Source organism: Pistacia vera, unplaced genomic scaffold, assembly GCF_008641045.1.
Source record: "Pistacia vera cultivar Batoury unplaced genomic scaffold, PisVer_v2 Contig656, whole genome shotgun sequence".
Classification (NCBI taxonomy): domain Eukaryota; kingdom Viridiplantae; phylum Streptophyta; class Magnoliopsida; order Sapindales; family Anacardiaceae; genus Pistacia; species Pistacia vera.
Genome location: NW_022196508.1, coordinates 906456 through 931025, shown reverse-complemented (window position 1 = coordinate 931025; position 24570 = coordinate 906456). Strand labels below are relative to the sequence as shown.

The 24570-nt window shown below is 32.7% G+C and overlaps 1 protein-coding gene across 1 annotated transcript in view; it reads right to left on the bottom strand.

Moving 5' to 3' along the window:
- Positions 1-24308, bottom strand: part of LOC116112115 — a 77148-nt gene extending 52840 nt beyond the window's left edge. Inside the window, exons 1-8 of the mRNA XM_031398304.1 lie at positions 22965-24308; positions 19759-21677; positions 19183-19653; positions 18139-18792; positions 16146-16856; positions 15145-15630; positions 14152-14721; positions 11598-12344 (exon numbers count right to left, since the gene is read on the bottom strand). Of these exons, the coding sequence (XP_031254164.1) occupies positions 11598-12344; positions 14152-14721; positions 15145-15630; positions 16146-16856; positions 18139-18792; positions 19183-19653; positions 19759-21677; positions 22965-23889 (6483 nt within the window). The 5' untranslated portion in view covers positions 23890-24308. The remainder of the gene's footprint in view (positions 1-11597; positions 12345-14151; positions 14722-15144; positions 15631-16145; positions 16857-18138; positions 18793-19182; positions 19654-19758; positions 21678-22964) is intronic.
- Positions 24309-24570: the final 262 nt, after the last annotated feature.

Sequence of the window (24570 nt, the reverse complement as noted above, 5' to 3'; positions counted from 1 at the left end):
ATTATTGTTTTGTATTTGATTTGATTAGGAGAGTAATTAGTGTCTGGACAGAAGAAGCTTTTGAGGTCTAGGAAAAACATGTTCTTTTCAGTCTTTGAATTCTAATACCGCCTAGCTTTATTAACTCTCAGAATAATTTATTCAAATAATTTTTGTTATTATAGAAAACTGTAGGTTTTGGTTTTATTGCGGGGATGTTATCCTGGATAATGCTAATATGCTAGGTAGTATGTAGATGCAAGTGATGTTGATTTGTAGTCGTATGATGACGTTTCTTGGATACAGCCAAGATCTTTCAAAAGATGACTTGATATGTCTATATCGAATTCTCTTTGCCCTACTGGTTTATAATAAGTCACTCCTTAAATGCTACCATTATGTGATTAATAGTTTTAAAATGTCCTCCCATTTTCTATTTGGTGGAAGGATGGTTAGATATTGATGCTTCTCTTTACTTGTTTGGATTTTCATGGTATGTCATAGTTGTTCTCATTCTCCTTCGACCATAACAAAGTTTAAAAAAATTTCCCGCGCTATCTGTATATGTATTTATTATTTCATCCCTGCCAGAATATATGTATAACACTTTTGCTTATTTTTGTTCCTCAATGTGTATAGGCGAGTCTCTCTGTTTTGGATTTTGTGCATAAAGATATTGGGTATGTTGAACCTGTAAAACCCACATCACTGGAGGAAACACCATTCAAGCTTGTGGAAGAAGTTAAAGATTTGAAGGAGTTAGCTGCTAAATTCCGGAGTGTAAATGAGTTTGCGGTAAAGGCTGGCTGTTGATTTATTTTTAATTGGTACATTGGCGTGGGGTACTTAAGCCAAAAATTTTACCATATTAGTTTCATCTTTGCAGCATCTTTAATTTCTACATTTCTAGAGAACTTTATTTGCAAACCTGATTGTGCATCATATCGCTTAAAGGATTGGGATCTTAACTACACTTTATCCCCTACTTTGAAAATTAGGATTTTATTTTGAGTTAAATTGAAATTCTCATATTAGATTTTATTGGGAATTTTGGATTTAAGACATCACATATGGTCTTATTTGCAATTAATGATGCTCAAACTTGCTTGCTACTGAATTAGTTAGGCTGATGTTCTGTTTCATATTATGCTTTTGTATTGTTCATTCATTTGATTTTTTTTTCAGTCAATGTTTGGCTTCAAAAAGCAGCATTTATTAGTTTCTGACTCCACCAAGAAAGAATCTGTTTGTAGCAAGTCGATTTTACTAAAGTAGTCTTTCATGTCAACTATGCGTATTGATGTATTTGCAATACGTGGTCTGCTCCCTTCCACACCACCCACCACCAACACCCCCCCCTTTCCTTTTGATGATGTTATTTGTTATGCTTCTGGTCTTTTATATTTTCCTTGCCTAATTACCGTGGTGTTATTGTGATATGCAATTGTGAAATTTCTCTTCGACTTTATGTTAGGCCTCAAGGGTCTTGAAATTGGAGAGAAATAGTTTGGAGTATCTTCTACAGCGCTTTTGTGGAGTTACTGCCAACAAAGAGTGGGTCCTTTAGTTTACTTCTGATTCTCTCCATAGTTTGGTTTCTTTTTTTTTTTTTTTTCGATATTTTATGTTTCAATTTTATTTTCAATCCTTCCTTTCTGCTAAGATTGATCAGTGAACTCATTGCAGATATCAGAATGCAGATTGGAGATTACGCCCCCTTCCCGATGAGATGCTCAGGTACGTTTGGCTTTCTATTTCTCTTTTTTGTTTCTAACTTCTGCTTTCTGATATTGATTTCTTGAAAATAAAGTGCAGATACTCCTGTTGGTAATGAATGTATCTGCAATTGCGAACGTTGAAATGTATTTTACATTTGGGGGTTGGCATATCTAAACAATTTGATTTTACTTGCAATGACAGATTTGCCAGAGAAGATGCACATCATTTGTTGAATATATATGATATGATGAAAATCAAGTTGTTCTCCATGTCTATGGTGTCCGAAAGCTATGATGCTTCATTGATAGTGGTCTAATTCATGCAAAGTGTGTGTTCCTTTATAAGTTCCTTATGGATCTCTTTGACAATGTAGAGCTTGTTGTGACCTTCATTTTGATCCTTGTTTCTGCTTGTGAATTATGCGTCATTGAGTCTGAAGAGTAGAATGTTGATAATATAAACCATCTCTGTTTTTCAACCTTTTTTGAGTTAATGAAGTCTTTGTTTGACATTCCCTCATGTTTCATTGTCTTGGGTACACTGCCTAGATTTTTGAGAAAATGATTGTTTCAATCCAACTTCTTCAAATTTTTTCAATCATAAATTAACTTCATGGGCACTAATTTTCGTTGGGTTAGGTACTTCATGAGTTTGGCTGGGGTTTGTAGTTGTTTCTATTTATTTTCCATTATTGACCATAATTTCATCATGTTGAGCAAATTTCTCTTGCAAACAGGTCATACAAGCGCAGTTATGATATATGCATGCAGCTGTATGAAAAAGAGCTTTTGACAGAGAATTCTTATCTCTATATATATTGGTTAGTTCATTATTGTCTCAGTTAAGGTGACAGCTACCTGCTTGTATATAACATCCTGTATTAAAAATTATTCCTTGTTATCCTTTCTCTGTAAAATTTTATCTACATCTCTTGTTTTATTAGTTTTGTAAACAGAAACTAATCATATGTTGAATTAGGTTCCAGGGGGCTGGATTGAATGCTCAGCAGCTTGCCATTGGTGCAGTAAGTTGTTGTTTGTTTTTTATTTACATTATCCATCTTATATGCATGAGGATTGTAAGCTGCAGGAAATGAACTATCTATAACTCAGATACTTTTCTTTGACATCTTTGACAAGCCTCAAATGGCACCATAGCCATCTGTATGGTTGTGTCAAGGATTATACTTTTAAATTTTTAGATGATTCGATGATACTTGGGAGATCAACTGATTCCACAGCTTTATTTATAACACAACATTCGGTGAGTTTTAACCTGATTTACATTTTTTTTTTCTGGTGATAAAAGTCAAACAGATGCCTGTTACTCCTAGCAAGTTACGACGATTATTGAAATCAAAGCATCCATATATTGAGCGTAATCTTGGCTCGGTTGTTAGCATTGTTTGGGATTCTATGCAGAATGCTACTGCTTTTGAAGCCGTTGCTCAACTGTTGAAAGAGGGACAAATGGACATTGTAAGACTTGCATAAATTAGTTACATAACAGTTATATAGTGGTGACTTGGTATTGAGCTGTTTCAGTGAATCATACCCTTGTCAGCCTCGAATTAGTTATGTAACAGTAATTTAGTGGTGACTTGGTATTGAGCTGTTTCAGTGAATCATAACCTTGTCAGCCTTGAATAGATTGACTGTTTAATTGGATAGCATAGACTAGGTATCATTGAGTCAAGATTCTCCAAATATTCAAACTGTACATGATGGATTGTTATCTTTTGTTAGTAATTAACGTAAATCTTGCAGCCAGTCATTTGTGAAAACCAGTGAACCAAAAAAAAAAAAAAGAAATATTGAGTGTACAACCTCCTGTAATGTGTAATTTATCATGTGTGATCTGTTTAGACCTCATGGAGGGAAGGGAGTGTACTTGTATAATTGTATAAATTTGGAAATAGGATTTGAATGAATTTTAGCTGTTATTGCTGATGCTCTTGTTCCAAATAATTTTATGTTTTTGCTTCTGTGCGGGCTGCATTTTCCAGAGCTTTTCAAATATTTTGTGCTATTGGCATTGAATTTTGAGTTGTTTGTGGCTTTTGTTGAGTTGTTCAACCTTTTCTGTATAGATTTTTTTGTGGTCGTTTAGATGGATCTTAACTTTTGTGGACAGCTTGTTCACTCTCTTGTAATTTCTTCAAGTAATGATATTGTTTTAATTTCCTCTAAAGAAAAAAAAAAGAAGGGTTTATAAAGGGTTAACCAAATTAATGTTGGAAGATGTGACATACATCTTTGGCCTTTCATACATTGCACATTTTGAAGCTATGTTGTCCTTCACAACGAGCAAAAAGAGAGTTCACGAGCTGGGCAAGCAGAAATTATAAGTTTTATTCTCCAGTAATATTGTGAAAGAGTCTCGCATCGATATTTTATGCATTAGACCAGTTTGAAAGGGTATGACATGTTAAATGGGCTTGTTTAGTAACTGCTCACTGACTAAGTAGTACTAGTATTTAATTGGTGATCCATGTTTGATGTAGTTCTTCTTCTGAGCTATAAGCATGATACTGTCTAACTTCCAACTCTTTTTGCTGTTAAATTCTTTGTTATTGTTTCCATTTATTTACAGAAAAATAAATACTGATTGTGTAGGCCTCGGAGGTAAGTTTAGCACTTAATGATGAATGTGAGTTTTAGTTGCTGATACTTCCACAAATGTTACAATGGAAAGTGTTGGTGGTGGCAATGCGTTCAATGTTAAATTTAGCATGAACCTTTTGAGCATCCTGGAACAATTGGTGATGAAAAGGAGTCTGACATTTCTATCTTGGAGCTTTCCAGAGAAAGCATTACCACCTCCTCATACTTGCATATCCCCTTAGTTAAGGTTATAGATTGTTAATGCCTTGTATTGATTATAATTCCTAAACTGATAGCTGTAATTTAAAATGTTTATTTCTTTATAGGTTGCTGAAGCAACTGTTCAGGCTCTAAAGAAACCTACCCAAGGTTTTGGAGCAGAGAGAAAGTTTGATACTGAAAAAAAGGTGAGTTTAATGCACTCATTCTTTTTGCTTGCTCTGTAATTATTCTGTTCTTGTAAAGGGGTGAGTAACAGCTGCTTATTTCTTGTTAAATGGCAAAATGAGTTTTTCTTTGACTGCCAATTTTTCCTTTCTTTCTTGCCTCTGTTTTGTGATGTTAATTTTCTGAAAGTCTTTTCGATGGTTATTTTTTCAACTGTTATGAAACCTGTCTATTTGTTGGCTTGTTTGTTGTTTGATTCAATATTATGTGAAATTTATGAGATAAGGGAAGGTTGTGCAATGGTGCGATTGTTGCCAAAGTCAATGTGATCTTGTATCCTTGACTAGCATGGCTGTCATCTTCATTTTTAATTGGTGCATTCCGTAAATAAAATACGATTTCTTTCTATTTTATTTTATTAATTAGTTGTTCATTTTAATCAGGACAAGTAAGAGATGAAATTGGAGCAGATTAGATTATCTGTGAATCTACCATTCTACTCATTTTCTGCCAGGGATGAACAGCCAAAAGCAGTTAAAGAGGTCAAGGTGCAGCCTGTTACATCTTCAAAGAACCTTCAATCCCTCATCTTTTACCAGTGGTGAACAGCCAAAACCTGTTGGAGAAGAGTCCAGTAGAGTGTTAGAAGTTCAATCTAAGGAGCCTCCTGCTGAACCATCAGCTATGTTTAATACCGAAGTTGTTATAATGTAGGAAGATGATGTAAATGAAGAGGAATCAACACATGATAACATGGAAAAAAACCGATGTGCCCGGGGAGGACGATACTGCAGAGCCGGTTTTGGAAATGGATAAACAAGCTTCCAGCAATGCCTGCAATCAGGGAACAAACATAGAAAACTCGGAATACTTGAGAGATCTGAAAAACCTAATGACTTTTTGCAAGTAAAGCCATTTGATTTTGAAGCTGCGAGGAAACAGATCAGATTTGGAGAAGCTCTGAATGAAAAATCGGGAGGATTGACGGAAACCAAAAGGACCCGTGTGATTCTGGGGATAAGAAAAGTTCAGCTGGTAGTCAAGGCCAAAAAGATGATGGAACAAACGAACTTTCACAAGGTAAACGTCGTTTTGCTTTTACAGTGACTGGGAATGGCAGCTCTGTTTTAAAATCCGGACCGGCCGGTCTGACCGGTTCGACCGGGAGCTGTCTTTTGCTTCGATCCGGGTTTATATAAAACCGAGAATGTCAATAAATCTGTTTTGGATCGATAATGGACCGACGGAACAGTATAAAACCGTTGAACCGACCGGCCCGGGGCTTAAAATGGTTCGTCTAATTCAAAAAAATTCATATTCCTAAACTAATTTCAGCATCGTTTTATTATCTTCCATTTTCATCTTCGATTGTAAACAAGAAGTAAGGGGAGGGGAAGGGAAGGGAGAAGAAAGAGAAGAGGAGACACGAGAAAGAGTAAGGAAGAAGATTAGAAGAAAGAAAAGAGGAGATGAAGAGAAAGAGAAGGAAGAAGAAAGTGAACAAAAATTACAGTAGAGGAAGAAGAAAGAGGAAGATGAAAGAAGAAGAAAGTGACGAGGGTTGATGGGGAGAGAGAGAGGAAAAAGGAAAAAGAAAGAAATTGATGGAGAGTGATGGCGTGATGGGGAGAGAGAAAGAAAAGTGAAAGATGGAAGTGATGGGGAGAGAGAAAAAATAATTAATAATAAAACTTGAGGGTGTATTTACTTTATTTTAAACTCACGGGGGTTTATAGGTAACTTTTAGGAATGTATTTGTTGGTTTTCAAACTTATAACAATTAATAGAATTGTTTAAAGATGAGATTGTTACATACCGGTCAGACCCATTGGTCCAATTGATTCAGACCGATTGGTCCAATTGATTCAGACCGATTGGTCCAATTGATTGGACCGGTCAACCTGCGAACCAGCTCTTTGATCTGGTCAACCAACGGTCTAGTTTTTAAAACAATGAGTCCAATTTCAACTTCTACTATAGTAAATAATAGGTACAATTATTTCTTCTCTAGATAAAACAAGAGGCTACAATAATATCATCAATCATCATCATAACAAGATAGGTTTCAATTAAAAAAACTCAAATAGGGAAAATGTGAAAGTTGTTATAAATGAAAAGTAAAAACTATAGAAATCAATTGTCCAATGTGAAACATACAGAAATCAGTTAACATCCATAGGCACATAATTCATACTTGAGTAATGAATCCAATGTAATGCATCTGCAACAACTAGAAAATGGCAAGGAATTGTCCAACGTCCTCTTGGGAAAAAACCGGTCCGGATACGGTGAACAATCTACAAAAGCAAAGCAAATGATTTCTCTCTGTGTGATTTAAATGGGTTCGCAAATTTAGTCCAATAATTTAAATCAAATCACCAGAAAAATACAAAATCAATCAATCATAAAAGAGACAAAAATTTACATGGAAAACTCAAATGGGAAAAATCACGGCACCATAGTCTGATTCCAACTTCCACTATAGTAAATAATGCATACAATGATTTTTTCTATTGATAAAACTAGATGCTATAACAACATCATCAATTGTCATCCTAACAAGATAAAATAATTTTAATAAAAAACACTCAAATAGAGAAAATGGACGATCTCACCAAAGCCCCATATATATTGAAGAGGACTATCAAGAAACTGACCGTTGGATGTGAAGATTTTGTTGTTGACAATAACGCTCTGAAATTTGAGTCAAAACGGAGTAAGATTCATTGGAGCAAAATTCATTGTTGGATAGTTGCCGGAAAAAACTGTTTTCATCACTTTCTCCCTCTCCTGCGTTGCATGTCTCTCTTGTTTCTCCCTTTGTTTTCCCTTTTTGATTTTCTCCTGCCCAAAAACCAACTCTTTTTCTCCTTTTATTTACAATTCAAGAGAGGGAAATATGTTGCCTCAAAAGAGTCACATCATACATTCATACCCCATTGTAGCCGTTGTACCACTGCCACACCAACCAAAAAAAAAAAAAGCCAACACATTCAGCCTCAAAAGAGTCACATCTTAGCCCATTGTACCAAGTAAAAAAAAAATCAAAATAACACATTCAACCTCAAATAATCAAACGATAGAAAAGTCAGTGTTGAAGTACTTTCAAAGCAGAAATCTCAAATTAAAGGAAAGATAAAAACAGAATAAAAATGAAGATGAAAACAGAGAACCCTCTCATTTTCTGAATTTAACACAAGGAACATGAAGTGCAATGCCCCACAAACCGCGTACATAGAAGCCTTATTCCAAACATTATGCGATATTCCATGTCCAAGAAACATTATGTAAACATTTATGTAATATATTAGGTTGCATCGGAGTTTGACTAAATCTTTCTCACAACTCTAAACATTATGCGATATTCACATATGACAATTCTTTGAGTAAGTGCAAAAAATATAGAGAATGTTTCTTTGAACAATAAACTGATATAATTTATCAATTAAAAGGAAAATTTAAGGAAAGAAAGTAAACATTTATTTGATCAGGAAATTTAAGAAAAGAAAAATGCATAATATTGTAGTTGCTCTATACTTGAGAGTTATTGACTGCCTCTGGAGATGAATAAGATGATATATTATTAAGCAAAGACAAAATTAAGGATAAGATGATGGGGATTGAGTAGTATTCTATCCACAAGCATTTTGAAGTGAAGTATTGTTAAATTATATTAACTAATATGTGAATGAGAAACTGAATCTATGTAATTGAGAAAAAGCATACCGGATAATACAAGTAAATTAATACGTACCACTCTTCCTGCGTAATTCTTTTATGTTAAAAATCTCTTCCTCATACTCTAAACTGGTCAACCTGAAGGTCAATCATATAAAGCATGTTAAAATTAATGTTTCCCATAAACAATATCACACAATACTATATATGTTTAGTAGGAAACATGCCAGTAATAATCTTATTAATGGTTGTCACGCTTTGGGTTTTCAGGTCAATGGGTTTTATGCACAATTAACCCTCTTGGTTAGCATGCAGGTGGCTTTACTCCATTTAATCCAATTAAATGTTTATCTTTTCCTTTTTTAAAATTTTATCCTTTATGCATTTCCTATTAAATAGAATTTCAAAACTCTAATATTTGTTTCTAGATAAAGGTTAATTTAAATTTGTAATGAAAAACTTATTTTTGCCAAAATTCAAAATTTCAAACTAAAAGCTGAGCTGATTGTTTCTCAGTAACTAAAATTTTCATTCATCTACTTTATCGACATAATAATCGTAATTGTTACTATTGTTGTTATTATATTTATATTTAATTAAAATTTGGAAATTACTATTCTTTTTTCATTCAGTGTTCTTAATCATTTTACAAATAATCTTGAATGACCATTGAACATTTTTAGATAGTAAAAGCCCAAATGTATTCATTTTTTATGCAATGTGCATTTATATATGAAACTTCAGTTTGACTTTTTTTCATTTAAATTTTTTCTTAAAAAAAAAAAAATTCTAATTTGAATTTCGCCTGAGGGATTTCCATGAACCAAGTCTAGTAAGTAAAAATCTTGAAACAACAATTAATAAAAACAAAAAATAAATAAATAAATGAGGACGTACCAGTGTAATTCTTGTATGATTGTATTAAGCTCACCCTCTGAACAACTTCCAATATTCAAGCAGTTGTCTTTCCAATCCCATACCTTTTGTAATCTTGGTGTGCTTAAGACTCCTTCACAGAAAGTCTTCATTTTGGGGCAATATTTCACAATTAACTCTTTCAAAGTTGGGAATCTGAAAGTGTATTTCCCAGTGTAAAAGCATGTGATACTGCGTAAATTTTCAAGTGACAACCACTTCAATTTGGTAAAAATAATTTCATCTTCTGCTCCATCTTGATCATTTTCTACTATTTTGATCAGCTTATGGCATCCTCGTATTTCCATTTCTGTCAATTGCACCAGATTTTTTGCTACGGAAGATGTTATTAAGTTTACCATTCCACTACAATCTGCTACAGTAAGAACTTTAAGATTTTGGAAAGATGCTGATGATGGCACTACATTGATCAATTTCCAACACCAGTAAACTTCAAGAACTTCAAGATTTTGAAGAATAGAGGCGACTTTGGAGTCTTGTTTCCATAGATACTCCAATTTATCACAACTATACAGCTTTAAACCTTTTATGTGAGTGGGCATCCCAATAGTTTTCTCATCCTCTCCGCATAAGAATATCTCTTTGCTTTGAATACAATGTAGTTTGAGCATTTCCAAATTCTTAAATCTCTGAAGGATTCCAACTGGTACATTTGTGAATTTGAACTTAAGACGTTTAAGTTTGCAAAAGCAGTTTTCTAAAAACGGGCCCTGCCATGTCATGAAGCTATCTATTTCGCTCAATCTCAATGCCACCAAATTGGGATTGATCTACACATTAATCAGATAAAAATAAAATCAAGTCAGAGTTAAAATAGCTTTTAACGATTTCACCCAACATCCATTAACTTTTTTCTATTTTTAGAAATATAAGAGAAAAAAATGTTTAATTGATGGGTCAAGAAACAAAGGCCGAAGACAAACTAATGTATGAGTTTTTTATCTTCCAATGAGGTTTTTCAAGTAATTTTAACATTGGATCCAAAAACTCTACATTTTTTTTTTTTTTTTAAACAAATGATCAAGTATAATTTATAATTTTTTTTTCACAGACCTAATTTTTGAAAATAAAAATTTATATTTGAATATCATATTAAATAAATGGTAATAGTTTATATTTGAATTACATATTAAATATTGGTTTCTTATTTAACAATATGATAACAAATTTTTCAATGCAACCTCTCTCATTAATTAACTCCGAAGAAGTTCCAGTTTAATTTTCAAAGAAAAAAAATATATTAATTAGTTGTATAATCAAAGAGATCTAATTTATGTATTATAATGATGTTTTCAAATTTCTAGTTCATTAACAAAAGTACAAAGAAACTCGTACCTTTTCCATTAACAAGAGAGAGTTGGCTTCTTCACTGTCCTCATGGAAGTTCAGATGTTCTGAAGTGAAAGTCTTTACTTTTTTACAATCATACACCTCCAACATTCTTAGAACCGGCCACTCCAACATATGTTTTTCAGGATAGAAAGTTGTAAGTCCTGGTAGGTTCTCAAGTTTTAAAGTGGTTACTCGTGGAAAGACAAACTTAGGAGTTGTTTCTACTTCTTCCATTGTAACAATCTCCTTTAAAACCCGACAACTTCTTATCTCAAGTTGTTGAAGTTGTTCAAAGCTTTTTACTAGAGAAGATGGAAATACATATTTCAAATTCTTAAAACCCTCCAAAATCAAATGCGTTACATTACGATACAAGGAAGACGTTGATGTCAAATGCTGGATGTCCTATAACGTTGAACTCCGTTCTGAGACCTTCATATCGGGGAAAACAACCAACATTCAAAATTCTTATTTCAATAATATTCTTTTAATGTATATAAGTTAAGAAGTAAAATAATTATTGCCACCATTCGACCTCAAATGATGAAATAATGGAAACATAAGTGATGTAAAACATTCAGAGCAACGTCACAATTGAAGAAGGAATGATAAAAGCAGAACAATTAATGAAGATGAAAACACAAACTACATAGAGTACAACCTATTGAAAGTAAAAGCAGAAAATGTTTGTTAGATCAATTAAAGACATCTTTCATCAAGACGTTTTATGGTAAGGTTACACCCTTCGTCTTACCATGAGAGATCAATTTTAATATTCAATTAATTAAATAAGTATTAAGATCATTATTTTAGTTAAAGAAAAAAAAAGTTAGGCCATGGGGATTGACAAGTATTCAGTCTACAACCATTATTTTAGTTAGCACAATTAAAATTATAGTGGTTCGATGTGAAGATGATCAAATCAAGAGAAACATTTGACTTTCTATGTAAATAATTACGTACCATTTTTTGTAATTGTTTTATGGTTGTATTGAGATCATAATCCCAACACCCAAAAACATCAGCAGCCGGAAATCTATGAAGATCCCCATGTCTTTTTACTTTCTGCAACTTCGGTGTGCTTAAAACTCCTCCAGAGAAAGTCTCCATCTTGGGACAATTATGCACAATTAATCTTTGCAAAGACAAGAATTTGAAAGTGTAATTCCCAGAGCAGAAGCTTGTGAGATTTTCTAAACAATCAAGTGACAAACTCTCTAGTTTCCTGAAAACTACATATTTTTCTACATCTCCCCCATTTGCTACTACTTCTGTAAGCATTTCACATTGTTTTATTGCCATTTCTTGAAGTTGCACCAAACTTTTTGATGTTGACGATGTCAATAAGCTCCTCAATCCATTACAATATCGTACTTCCAGAGTTGTCAAATTTTTGAACGACATAGGAGATGACAGTAGAGTGGTCAAATTGTGACAATGAACGACTTCCAGAATTTTTAACTGTATGAATGCGCCAGCACGTTTATCATCATTTCCACAAGAGAACAACTCTTTGTATGAACCTTCTTTTAGTCTAAGGTTTTCAAGCTTGTGATACGCCTCAAGGGTTTCAATCGGAATGCTTGTTGATTTGTCTTTAGCGATCGTAAGAGTTTTCACATCATCAAACTCATGTTCTGGAAATTTGCCTCGACATATTTGCTTGATGTCCTTTTCAATTAATGTCAGTGCCTTCGGATAGAAGTAATGCTGAAAATAAATAATATAAATCATGTTAAAATTGATGTTCCTCACAATTTTTTTAAAATTTATAGTTTTGTTACTATTAGCTGATAGTTTGTTGTCATTTGTTGGCCCAGCCTTAGTTAGTTAAGCTATATAATAACATAATTCATTTCGTAATAAAAATCAATAATACATACTTGAAATGCAAATTTAGAAGTCAAAATATAATTCAGTTATATTTTAATTATCCATTACCATGAAAGGTAACTAGGCAATTGCCATTTGTCTCATTATTAGTACACTAAAACTATATATATGGAAAGTGATTTTAGAGCCCCCAAATGATAACTTTTAAATACACTCAATACTCTTTTTTATATCTCTCAAGATCCCACTATTTCTGAAAGTGGCTTTTTCTTATTTTTAATTCATATTACACATCTATAATTGGTTAAAAGATTCTGTCTTAGAATTGGGTAGATGTTCGGATTTTGTTATCTATATTTGGTTTTTCTATGTCAAAAGCTAAGGCTCACTAAGTGTTTGATAAAAGCTCTCAATGAAGATTAATAAATTTTGTTAGCCACTTATGGAGTTATTAAGTTAGGTTTTGGTCCAGATTTTATTTTTACGGTCAGTTCTAGGGATTTCCTTCATAGATGAATTTTGTTTTTTTGCTTGAACGTTATGGAAATTTTGCCCCCTAAATTGTAGGGGTGTTAAAAAAAATGCAAAAACCAAACTGAACCAAAAAACAAGTTAATCAAAAAAACGGTTCGGTTACAGTTTGAACAATTCAAAAAACCAGATTTTTGGTTTGGGAAAAAATAAAAAAGGGTTAACTGAAACCGGTTTTTTGAATCGGTTTTACATATATATATTATATATTAAATAAAAATAAAAATAAATATTATATATTAAATAAAAAATAATTTCATTTCGGACTTTTATTTGTATAAATTTTTAATGTATTGTTAGGAGTAGTCAATGAATATGTATGAATGTTTAATTTTTATTTGGATATGTATTGTTTATATTTACAATTTAATTTAGAAAAAAATTAAAAAAATAAGTTTTATAAAAAAAGAGGGAAAACTGGTTTTTATATTTACAATTTAATTTAGAAAAAAAATTTAAAAAAAAAAGTATTGTAACTGTTCGATTTCGGTTTGGAAATTTTCCTGAACCAAAAAATTAGTTCGATTCAAAAAGACGATTAACCGCTTTTAAACACCTCTATTAAATTATACTCCTTTTTTTAAATTCTTTGTTTTATGTGTGTTCATGGGACTTTCTGAGATTTTTGTTTTTAATTTTTTATTCATGTTTATCCATGCTATGACTATTTGCCCCTATACTGACAGATGCTATGGGAATCGGTTAACTTTATATAACAGGGGGTCTTGCGTCATTATATGTACCTAAGTGGTTTTATGAGTTTGGCAAGCCTGGGGGGTGGGGTCGTGTGGTGGTGGTTAATTAATAATACCTACATGCTAATAACTTGTCTACTAATTCAACCATTAGTAAAAGGAAAAAAAAAAAAAATGGCACCAAAAGTGGCTCTTCATTGAAACTCTAAATTTGTTGTAGTGTCAATGAATTTTGGAATATACCATTTTTTTTTTTTTTTATAGCTTTTTAGTTATTTTACTATTTCTTATCATTATGAAACTATAAAATGTGAATTTACTTACGAAACTTTAAAGTGACTCTGTTAGGGAAAAAAATTTACCTAGATTTTAAAAAGATGTAATTTAATTTTTTTTTTTTATTTTCTAATGGTATCTAAAAACTAAAAAGGAAAGTTATTAAGTAAATAAATACATACCTTTTTTTTGTATAGTTGTTGTATAGTTGAATTAAGATTGCCCTCCCACCACTCTCCCCAATCTCCCTCTACCTTTTGTAAGTTTGGTGCGCTCAAGACTCCTTGAGAAAAAGTCTTCATATCGGGGCATCGACTCACGTGTAATTCTTCTAAAGATGGAAATTTTAAAATGCAATTTCCAGAGTAGAAGCACACTAGATTTACTAAATAATCAAGTGACAGCGACTTCAGTTTGGGGAAATCAATCTCATCTTTTGTTGCATCTCTCACATCTTCTACTACTTCTATTATCATATCGCATCTGTTGATTGTCATTTCCCTCAATTGTAGCAAACTTCTGGCAACTGAAGGTGTTATTAAGTTCATCAATATTCCATGGCAACGGGTTACTTCCAGATGGGTAAGATTTTGAAAAAGAAGAATAGAATCCAACTTGCAATCTTCTTTACATGAGAATAATACTTTGTTTGAACTCCCGTCTACTTTGAGCTTTTCTAAGTTGTTAAATCTTTGAAGGATTCCAAGTGAAATCATGCCATCCACTATCAATTCCTTCAAACCAGGGTTGATCTGCATAACAATAGATAATAGCAAGTTTGAGTTAACAAAATATCGTAGTTTATATTTTTAACAAGGAACAGAGAGGGAACAAAATGTTGAATTGAACACCAAAGACAAAATGACGTGGCAAAAGAATGTTCTTTTAAACTCAGATCATGCCTGATTTGAAATAAACTGTTTTCGGTGGTTAAAATTTAAATTAATAAGCCAAACTTTTTTTCATTGAATTTGAGTGATAAATTCTCATACTTATACTGGATGATCTAATTTTCCATAATAAATTTGTCCAAATCAAACTGCAAATTTGGTTTTTTCTTATATATCTAAATTTTGTTAAAGAAAATAAAAAGATAGAAAGTATATATTTAAAATCATTAATTATTCTATTTTGTTTATTTTCTTTTTTATTAACCAAAGAAAAGAGATGCGTACCTTTTCAATCAAGAAGAGGGCTGGCTTTGAAATATCAAATTGGGCCTCTGTGTTGTTTTCATTGGAGCTACCATATTCTGAAGTGAATATCTTTACCTTTTTACAATCACAAACCTGTAACTTTCCTAACAACGGCCATTCTGAAGTATGTCTTCCAAAGTAAAATGTTGCAAGTTCTGGTAGGTTCTTGAATTTTAAAAATGTTACCCGTGGAAAGACAAACGTAAAAGTTGTTTCTATTTCTTCCATCGTAACAATCTCCTTTAAAGCTACACAATCTATTATCTCAAGTTGTTGAAGCTGTTCAAAGCCTTTTACTAGAGAAGATGAAAATATATATTTCAGCTTTTTAAAACCCTTCAAAATCAAGCATGTTATATTACGATACGAGGAAGATGTTGACATCAGAAGCTGGATGTCACATAACGTTTCAGCAAATTCCTTCAATGACATCAGTTCAGTGCACCCCATATCGGGGAAAACGACCTGCATTCATAATTCTTATTTCAATAATATTCTTTTATTCTATATAAATTAAGAGTAAAATAATTGTTTCCACCATTCAACCTCAAATGATAAAATGATGGAAACATAAGTGATGTTTATATATTCAGAGCAACGTCACAATTGAAGAAGGAAAGATAAAAGCAAAACAATTAATGAAGATGAAAACACAATCTACATAGAGCACAACATATTGAAAGTAAAAGTAGAAAATGTTTGTTTGATCAATTAAAGGTATCTTTCATCAAGACGTTTTATGGTAAGGTTACACCATTCATCTTACCATCAGATATCAATTTTAGTATTCAATTAATTAAGTACTTATTAAGATCATTATTTTCGTTAAAGTAAAAAAGTAAAGACGAGGCCATGGGGATTGAAAAGTGTTAAGAGTCTACAACCATTATTTTAGTTAGCACATATAAAATTCTAGTGGTTAGATGTGAAGGTAATCAAATCAACAAAAACAGATACTTTTTAAGTAAATAATTACGTACCATTTTTTGTAATTGTTTTATGGTTGTATTGAGATCATAATCCCAACACCCATTATAATCATACTTGTATCTTTCCACTTTCTGTAACTTTGGTGTGCTTAAAACTCTTCCAGAGAAAGTCTCCATCTTGGGACAATCATGCACAATTAATCTGTTCAGTGACAGGAATTTAAAGTTGTAATTCCCAGAGCAGAAGCTTGTGAGATTTTCTAAACAATCAAGTGACAAACTCTCCAGTTTCCTGAAAACTACATCTTTCTCCACATCTCCCCCATTTGCTACTACTTCTGTAAGCATTTCACATTGTTTTATTGTCATTTTTTCGAGTCGCACCAGACTTTTTGCTGTTGATGATGTCAATAAGCTCCTCAATCCCTTACAATATTGTACTTTCAGAGTTGTTAAATTTTCAAACGATGTAGAAGATGGCAGTAGAGTGATCAGATTGCGACAATAAAGGACTTCCAAAATTTTTAACTGTGTGAATGCCCCAGCACATTTGTCGTCATCTCCACATAAGAACAACTCTTTGTATGAACTTGCTTTTAGTTCAAGGTTTTCAAGCTTGTGAAACATCTTAATGATTTCAACTGGAATGCTTGTTGATTTGTCTTTAAATATCTCAACAGCTTTCACTTGATCAGCCTCAGGTTCATTTGGAACTTGGCCTCGCCATATTTGCTTGATGTTCTCCTTCGCATCAAAGGAATGCTGAAAATAAATAATATAAATCATGTTAAAATTGATGTTTCTCACACAATTATTTTAGAATTTATAGTTTTGTTATTGGTCTCATTATTAATACACTCATTCTTTTTTTTTTTTATATCTCTCAAAGATCCCACCATCTCAATTTGTAAGACTTTTTAGCTGGTATTTTGCTTCTTATTTTTAATTCATATTACATATATATAATTAGTTACAAGCTTCTGTCTTAGAATTGGGTAGATGTTGTGATTCATATTACATGTATGTCAAAAGCTAAGGCTCACTAAGTGTTTGATAAAAGCTCTCAATGAAAATTAATAAATTTGGTTAGCCACTTTTGGAGTTTTTGAGTTAGGTTTTGGTCCAGATTTTAAGGTCACTGCTAGGGATTTCCTTCGTAGATGAATTTCGTTTTTTCGCTTGAACTTTATGGAAAATTTTGCCCCAAAATTGTACTCCTTTTTTAAAATTCTTTACATAAAATGTGCGTTCATGAGACTTTCTATGCCTATTTTGCCCCTAGACTGACAAATGTAACAAGAATCTGTTAACTTTATACCTAAGTGGTTTTATCTTTTATGAGTTTGGCAGAATAAGTGGCATATTATTTTTTTTATCATTATGAAACTATTTTATCGTTCATAATGGGGGGATTAATATTAAATAATTGTGGAACTGATACAATTCTTCACTTCCCCACTACCCACATGGGGCCTATTGTTCTATGTATGAATGATTTTCAGACTAGAAGTCTATACTGAACTCTAGTCACTAATTACTTGGATAAATGATGGAGAAAAAGTAAAAGAATGAGATAGAAACTTTAGAAATAGACAAGATAGAATGATTGACAGAGAAATTGATAGATCAAGGGCAAAAATAAATAAATAATTCAAAAGCAAAAATGCATGAAAACGATGTTCATTCAATTAATAATTCACAGGCCTACATGTATGGGCTAAGCATGAGTCCATTGTATACCCTAATTTGGGTCTATATTGTGCAATAAACTACTGCTAAGCCTCACCCAATTACTAAATAATGAATGGAACATTATAAACGTATTTTTCGTATTTAATGTACTATTTAACCATTCTTTTTTTTTTTTTTGATCTTTTTAATTATTTTACTATTTCTTATCATTATAAAACTATAAAATGTGAATTTACTTATTAAATTTAAAAGATGTAATTTTTTTTTTTTTTTTTTGGTTAATGGTATCTAAACAGCTGTATTTATTAAAAACTAATAGAAAAGTTAGTCACTTAAGTAAATAAATACATACCATTTTTTCAAAGATTTGTTGTATAGTTGAATTAAGATCACCCTCCCACAGCTTTTCCATAAATCCCTCTACCTTCTGTAACTTTGGTACGCTCAAGACCCCTTGAGAGAAAGTCTTCATATTGCGGCAAAGCATCACTTTTAATTCTTCTAACGATGGGAATTTTAAAATGCAATTCCCAGAGTAGAAGCACACCAGATTTTCTAAATCATAAAGTGACAGCGACTTCAGTTTGGGAAAACCAATCTCATCTTTTGCTGCATTTCTCTCATCTCCTACTACTTCTATTATCATATCGCATTTGCAGATACTCATTTCCCTCAATTGCAGCAAACTTCTGGCAACTGAAGGTGTTATTAAGTTCATCTCTATTTTATGGCAATCTGTTACTCTCAGATGGGTAAGATTTTGAAACAGAAGAACAGGATCCAGCTTGCAGTCTTCTTTCCAAAAGTACTTCAGTTGATAAAGATGATCCAGCTCTAAATGTTTTATTTGTATTGGCATTTCAATATTTTTCTCTTCTTCTTTACATGAGCATAATACTTCGTCTGAACCCCCCTCTAGTTTGAGCTTTTCTAGGTTGTTAAATCTTTTAAGGATTCCAAGTGGAATCATGCTATACACTATCAATTCCTTCAAATCCGGGTTGATCTGCATATCAGTTGACAACAACAAATTGCAGTTAAACACAATATCCCAATAGTTTATAATTTTAACAAGAAACAGAAGGGGAACAAAATGTTGAATTGAACACCAAAGACAAACTGACGTGGGAAAAGAATGTTCTTTTGAATTCAGATCATGCATGATTTGAAATCAACTGTTTGCGGTGGTTAACTTTGGAGGAGAATGTCTCATATTAATATTGGATGATCTAATTTTCCATAACAAATTTGTCCAAATCAAACTACAAATTTATTTTTTTCTATATATCTAAATTTTGTCAAAGAAAATAAAAAGATAGAAAGTATATATCTAAATTTATTAATAATTCTATTTTGTTTAGTTCTTGTTCATTAACTAAAGAAAACAGATACTTACCTTTTCAATCAAGAAGAGGGCTGGCTCTGAATTATGAAATTGGGCCTCCGTGTTATTTTCATTGGAGCTACCACATTTTGAAGTGAATATCTTTGCTTTTTTACAATCACAAACCCGTAACTTCTCTAACAAAGGCCACTCCAAAGTATGCCTTCCAGGGTAAAAAGTTGTAAGCTCTGGTAGGTTGTCAAGTTTTAGAAACTTTAACCGCGGAAAGACAAACTTAGGAGTTTCTTCTGCTCCATGAGCAATAATCTCCTTTAAATCTCTGCATCTGCAAATCTGAAGGTTTTGGAGGTGCTTAAAGCTTTGAACCATAGAAGCTGGAAATATGTATTTTAGTTTTCTACAGCCCAGCACGGTCAAGCTTGTTAAATTATGATAGAATGATGTCATGAATGTTGGACTGCACCAAATCATTTCAGATTCTATATCTTCAACTTCTAAAGCCTCCAAATTGGAGATAACAAGCTGCAGTAAAAGTTAATTGTTTATTCAATATTTTCTCAGATAAATTAAGAACTAAAAATTGTTTACATATATAATAGAAAAGTGCAAGGTTATCATCAAGCTTACCTTTTCGTCAAACAATGTCAATTCATCATGTCTCGATTGTGATGCCGATGTTGTAGTCATTCCTGAGCAGAAGCTTGCAAGCCTCCGAAGATGTTTCAGAGTTAGGAAGCGTAATTGAAAGAACTCAATCTTATCGCTCCCATTGTTGACATTATCTTCTCTTTCAATAGCAAAAATCTCTTTCACATTCCTGCAATCGTCCACTCTAAGTCTTTGAAGTTGTGGAAGAATTTTGGCATGGGAAAAAGAGAAGAGAATTGTCAATTTATGACAACCTTTCACTTCTATGAATTTTAAATGGCAGAAGGACTCTGTTCTTGGTTGACCATTACATATCTTCTCCAAATTAATCATATTGAAAAGAATTAGTGACTCCAAGAGGGGGAAGGCAGTTACGCATTTTGTTGAGTCAACTAAACACAAGAAGTTAGGATTATTTTGGACATGGAGATGTTTCAATTGTGAAAAACCATCATTGTCTAATTCTTGAAGACCATTCTTGACATTCTGCAATTCATCCAAACATAAGGATTCAACATTCTTGATCCTTTGCAATTCCTCCAAGCAAATGGAAGAATTAAGCTTCATTTTGATTCTTCTTGAACCCTTGTTTTGAATAGACTCAACGCTCTCACCAAATAATGACCTCTCGTCTCCAAGGGATAAACCACAACGACGAAACCCATCAACGCTCTCACCAAATAATGACCTCTCATATCCAAGGGATAAACCACGACAACGAAACCCATCTCCGACTGATATACTGTATCGTTTCAACTCTTTTGAGAAAAATCCTTTTGGCAAAATCTTCTCATCTTTAATATCTATTTCTAGTGCAGTGAGATGCGGCAAATGAAGCAACTCCTCAAGACTAGCATTACTTCTTTTAACATTGGGTCCTCTGACCTCCCATAGAACAGAGCATCCTCCCATGTATAATTCTTCCAATTGGACTAAGCTTGATATGACATCTACTGTGATAACTTGAAGATTCAGACAACCGCTTAAATCTAACAACCTTAGTTGAGTTAGTTGACTTATTTCTCCAGGCAATTGCTTAATACGATAACAACCACTCAAGCTAAGGATCTTTAGTTTCTTCAACCCTCCTATACTAGCAACTTCTCTAATTTCGCTCTTATCCAAACACAATGTTTGAAGGCCTATTGGAAGACTAATTGATGATGGAAAACGTTTCCAACTTAAAACTTTGAGTTTTTCCATCCCTGAGAAAAATTTCTCAGGAAATTTGAAAGAAGAATGGTACTTCATACCCATATAGAAAAATTCAAGTTTTGGACATTCTAAACCTTCAGCCTGAAGTTCACTAATAATATTGCTACTAGCTAAGGAGATTTTGGTACACTTTTTGAGTATATCTACATTTTTCCATTCATCTTCAACATCATTTCTCTCCGTAAGTACATGATGGTCTCTACATGAAATTGTTATAGCAATATCCCGAACAACATCATGCATAGAAAATCGTTCACTTGAAGAACAACCAAGTAATAAACAAGATTCTTTGAGTTCATGAAGAAGCGCATCTAGTCTATTTCGAGCTTCTTCTATTTTAAGATTATTTCCTTCAAGTATATTCAAACCCATAACGAATTTGAACAAATTTGAAATGGAAGCATCATGTGTCATTATACTACAGAGCAAAAAAACTTTCTTGAGTTCCTCACCTTCTAAATAATTGTAACTCAATGCTATCTTTGAATATGCCTCTTTCAGCACTCCTTTGAACTCTGTTGGGGAAGGACTTCTCAATTCTTGTAAGGCTTTCCTCCATTGAGATAGTTCTCTCTTGTTCTTTAATGCCTTTGCTACAGTAACAATGGCAATTGGTAAACCACCACATTCCTTGCATACATATTTCGGCAGAGATTGCAACTCACACGTATCAACAACTTCACCTACAAGGGGAATGAGAATTATAAATCAAGGTGGCAGAAAGATAAATTTTTATAAAGTATGTTGATTAATTTAGAATTCTTTAAGAATATATTGCAAAATCAATTCTGAAATTTATTGTTTGACATATAAAAAGTAAATATATCTTTTGTTTGTTAAATATTTGAGAATATTTTCGACCGCATAATTTGAAAACACTGCTGAAAGGACAAAATAATGAAAATATATATTATTACGGGATCATATAATATTGATGCATGAACTGGTGTTGATATTTATATATAAAAGTTCATCAGAGTCAGGGCCATTTTGTTCAAAAGGGCCAAGGTCTAACAACAATAAGACTTGCATAAAAGAAAAAATACCTATGCTAAATAGCATTCTTATATATATTTTAAAGTGTTGTATATATAATTATATGATTGGATGTGTACATTATAATTTATATACAATTAAAGACTTTGTTTTATAAAAAAAATTTAAAATATCAAATAAATACTAAAACCTTAAAGAATAATTTCAAACGGCTGGAGGAAACTAATTGAAGATTCAACAAAAGGAAGATACTGTTATTTCTCCAAAGCACTGCTATAAAAACCTATATAAAGTGCAAAAAATTGAGTGATATTGTTATTTCTCTCCATCTATTTTTTTATAGACCACCATTCTAAATAACTCTCATTCAAAATTGTTAGTATATCTAAATATATAAATAAATAGCACTTAATTTCAAAATATCTTTTTTTAATTGATATTTCTCTTTCCACTTTTCTTGTATAAAATCACTGACACAATATTCATCGGCGCTTCTTATCATCTTGTGACTTTCTCTTGAATGATCATTCATTCAATTTTTGTACGGTTGAAACAGTGATGATACAAATTTAGGTGGCGGAATAGAAGTGCATGTGGCGTCCAGTTGCTGCTTACGAAGTGTTTAAGGCTTAAGATGGTCCTCTTTAACGAGTAAACGGGTGAAATTGAACCTTTTTTCATGTTATTCACATAAAACTTTTGGTATACATATTTACATATCAAGGCTATAGTTAACGAGTATGTTGGTGAAATTGAACTATTTTTCATGTTATTATTACTTCAAAAAAAAAATAAAAAAAATTGATCCAATCAAGTAAACTGAAACAGCAAGTATTATATTTTTGTGTTACAAAATTTAAATGAATAAAACTTTCTTTAGAGATCCGGGGAGCTCTGAAATGAGTGAAATCTATAACTTAGTATTAAAAATTGTAACAAACCAATAGAAATGTACAAGGAAAAGACGTTATTACCTGTCATCTTTCTGAACAATCTCCAAGCTTCTTCTTCCTCCAAAAGGCCAATCGAGAAAGACTTTGAATCCATCCTGCCCAACACGCTTTGATCCCTTGCTGTCAACATTAGTTTACATCCCTTAGGAATTCCTAGTTCCTTCGGATCAAGATAGACCCAAATGTTATCTAAAATTATTAGGATTGTCTTCTCCTCCTTCAATCGTGCAAATAACTTGTCTGCTCTTTCAGTTTCAGTCTTCTCATCATCAAACTTCAAACCTAATTTTTTCGCAATTTCTTCTTGTATCTTTCCTATGTTCGGAGCGTCAGTTACCTCTACAAAAATCACCTTATCAAATCGCTTGTCTGCCTTCGTCTGCCTTACAACTTCTTTGACCAGGGTGGTCTTACCGATGCCACCCATCCCATGAACCCCAATAATGTCCACCTCGGCCTCATTTAATGCCTTCAATACATCCTCCAAAGTGGACGATCGTGATTGAAAGGCCAAGTAATCTTGATTCAATATAAGCCTCGTATCTTCATGACTGATACGGCGGGAAACCTGATCGCCGAATGCTTTTTGTTCCTCCAGGAGTTGAGCAACATCCTCCACCTTTATCGATGCTCTCGTGCTCTGTCTGTAGCGGGCTTTCAAGTTGAAACATCCGACGTTTGCTCTCTCTTCAATCAACGTATCTGCTTCAGGAACGATGGAGTTCACTCTAATTACCCACTGCTCAACCGTCCCTAAGATCTCTTCCACATTTTTTCTAGCATCTTCAACCTTAACATCCACTATATTTTTGGTAACCTTCAGCTTCCCAACTTCTCTTTCGAGCTTACTTAAGTTGCCCTTGTGGTTGAACAAGTACGTAAAGCACTTGCCAACACCGAGAACAGTACCCACAATACCTGCAATACTCGCGGCAAACTCGACCATTTTCAACCCTTTTTCCTTTCTGCTTCACTCGTTTTTTTAAATTTGAAAAGTAGGGAGAAAGAAAGCAAATGAAATTAAAACAGAGACAATAACAAAACAATTTTTTTTTTTTTTTTTTTGTTAAACAAGAAACAGAGAAAATGAGAGATTTTTTTTTTTTTAAATAAAAAACCGGGGTGAATAAAAGAATGGGAGTAAAAAATCAAGCGATGTAGTTTCTGCTCAAAAGAATTCTTTTAGCCAAAAAAAAAAAAAGATCAGCAGGAGTGGCCTCTGAAGCGGTGAAGGTGAAGAAAACAGAAAAACGTAGAAAAAGAGGAGCTTCAGAGAAGTGGAGTAGAGAGGGATATGAACGAAATAGTGATGAGTTGAGGGAGTGTATCTTGATTGAGAGCAAATGCAATGAGTGAGCTTATAGCTATAGGCAGAATGAAAAATAAAATATATAACGAAAACGAGTTGGTGCATATGATAAAGAAGATCTAGGGCGCGTTTGTGGTGCAGGATTGCATTGTACTAAAACGCGTCCTGTAAAAAAAAAATTAATTAACATGATAAAGAGCAAAAGTCGACACCGCAAGTGAACACATGTCAACAATTATGATTTTTTGTTTTTTCTTCAAATTAAAGCCAATTTTATGGCTATTAACTTTTTCTTCAAAACAGGAAGAAAACAATAAA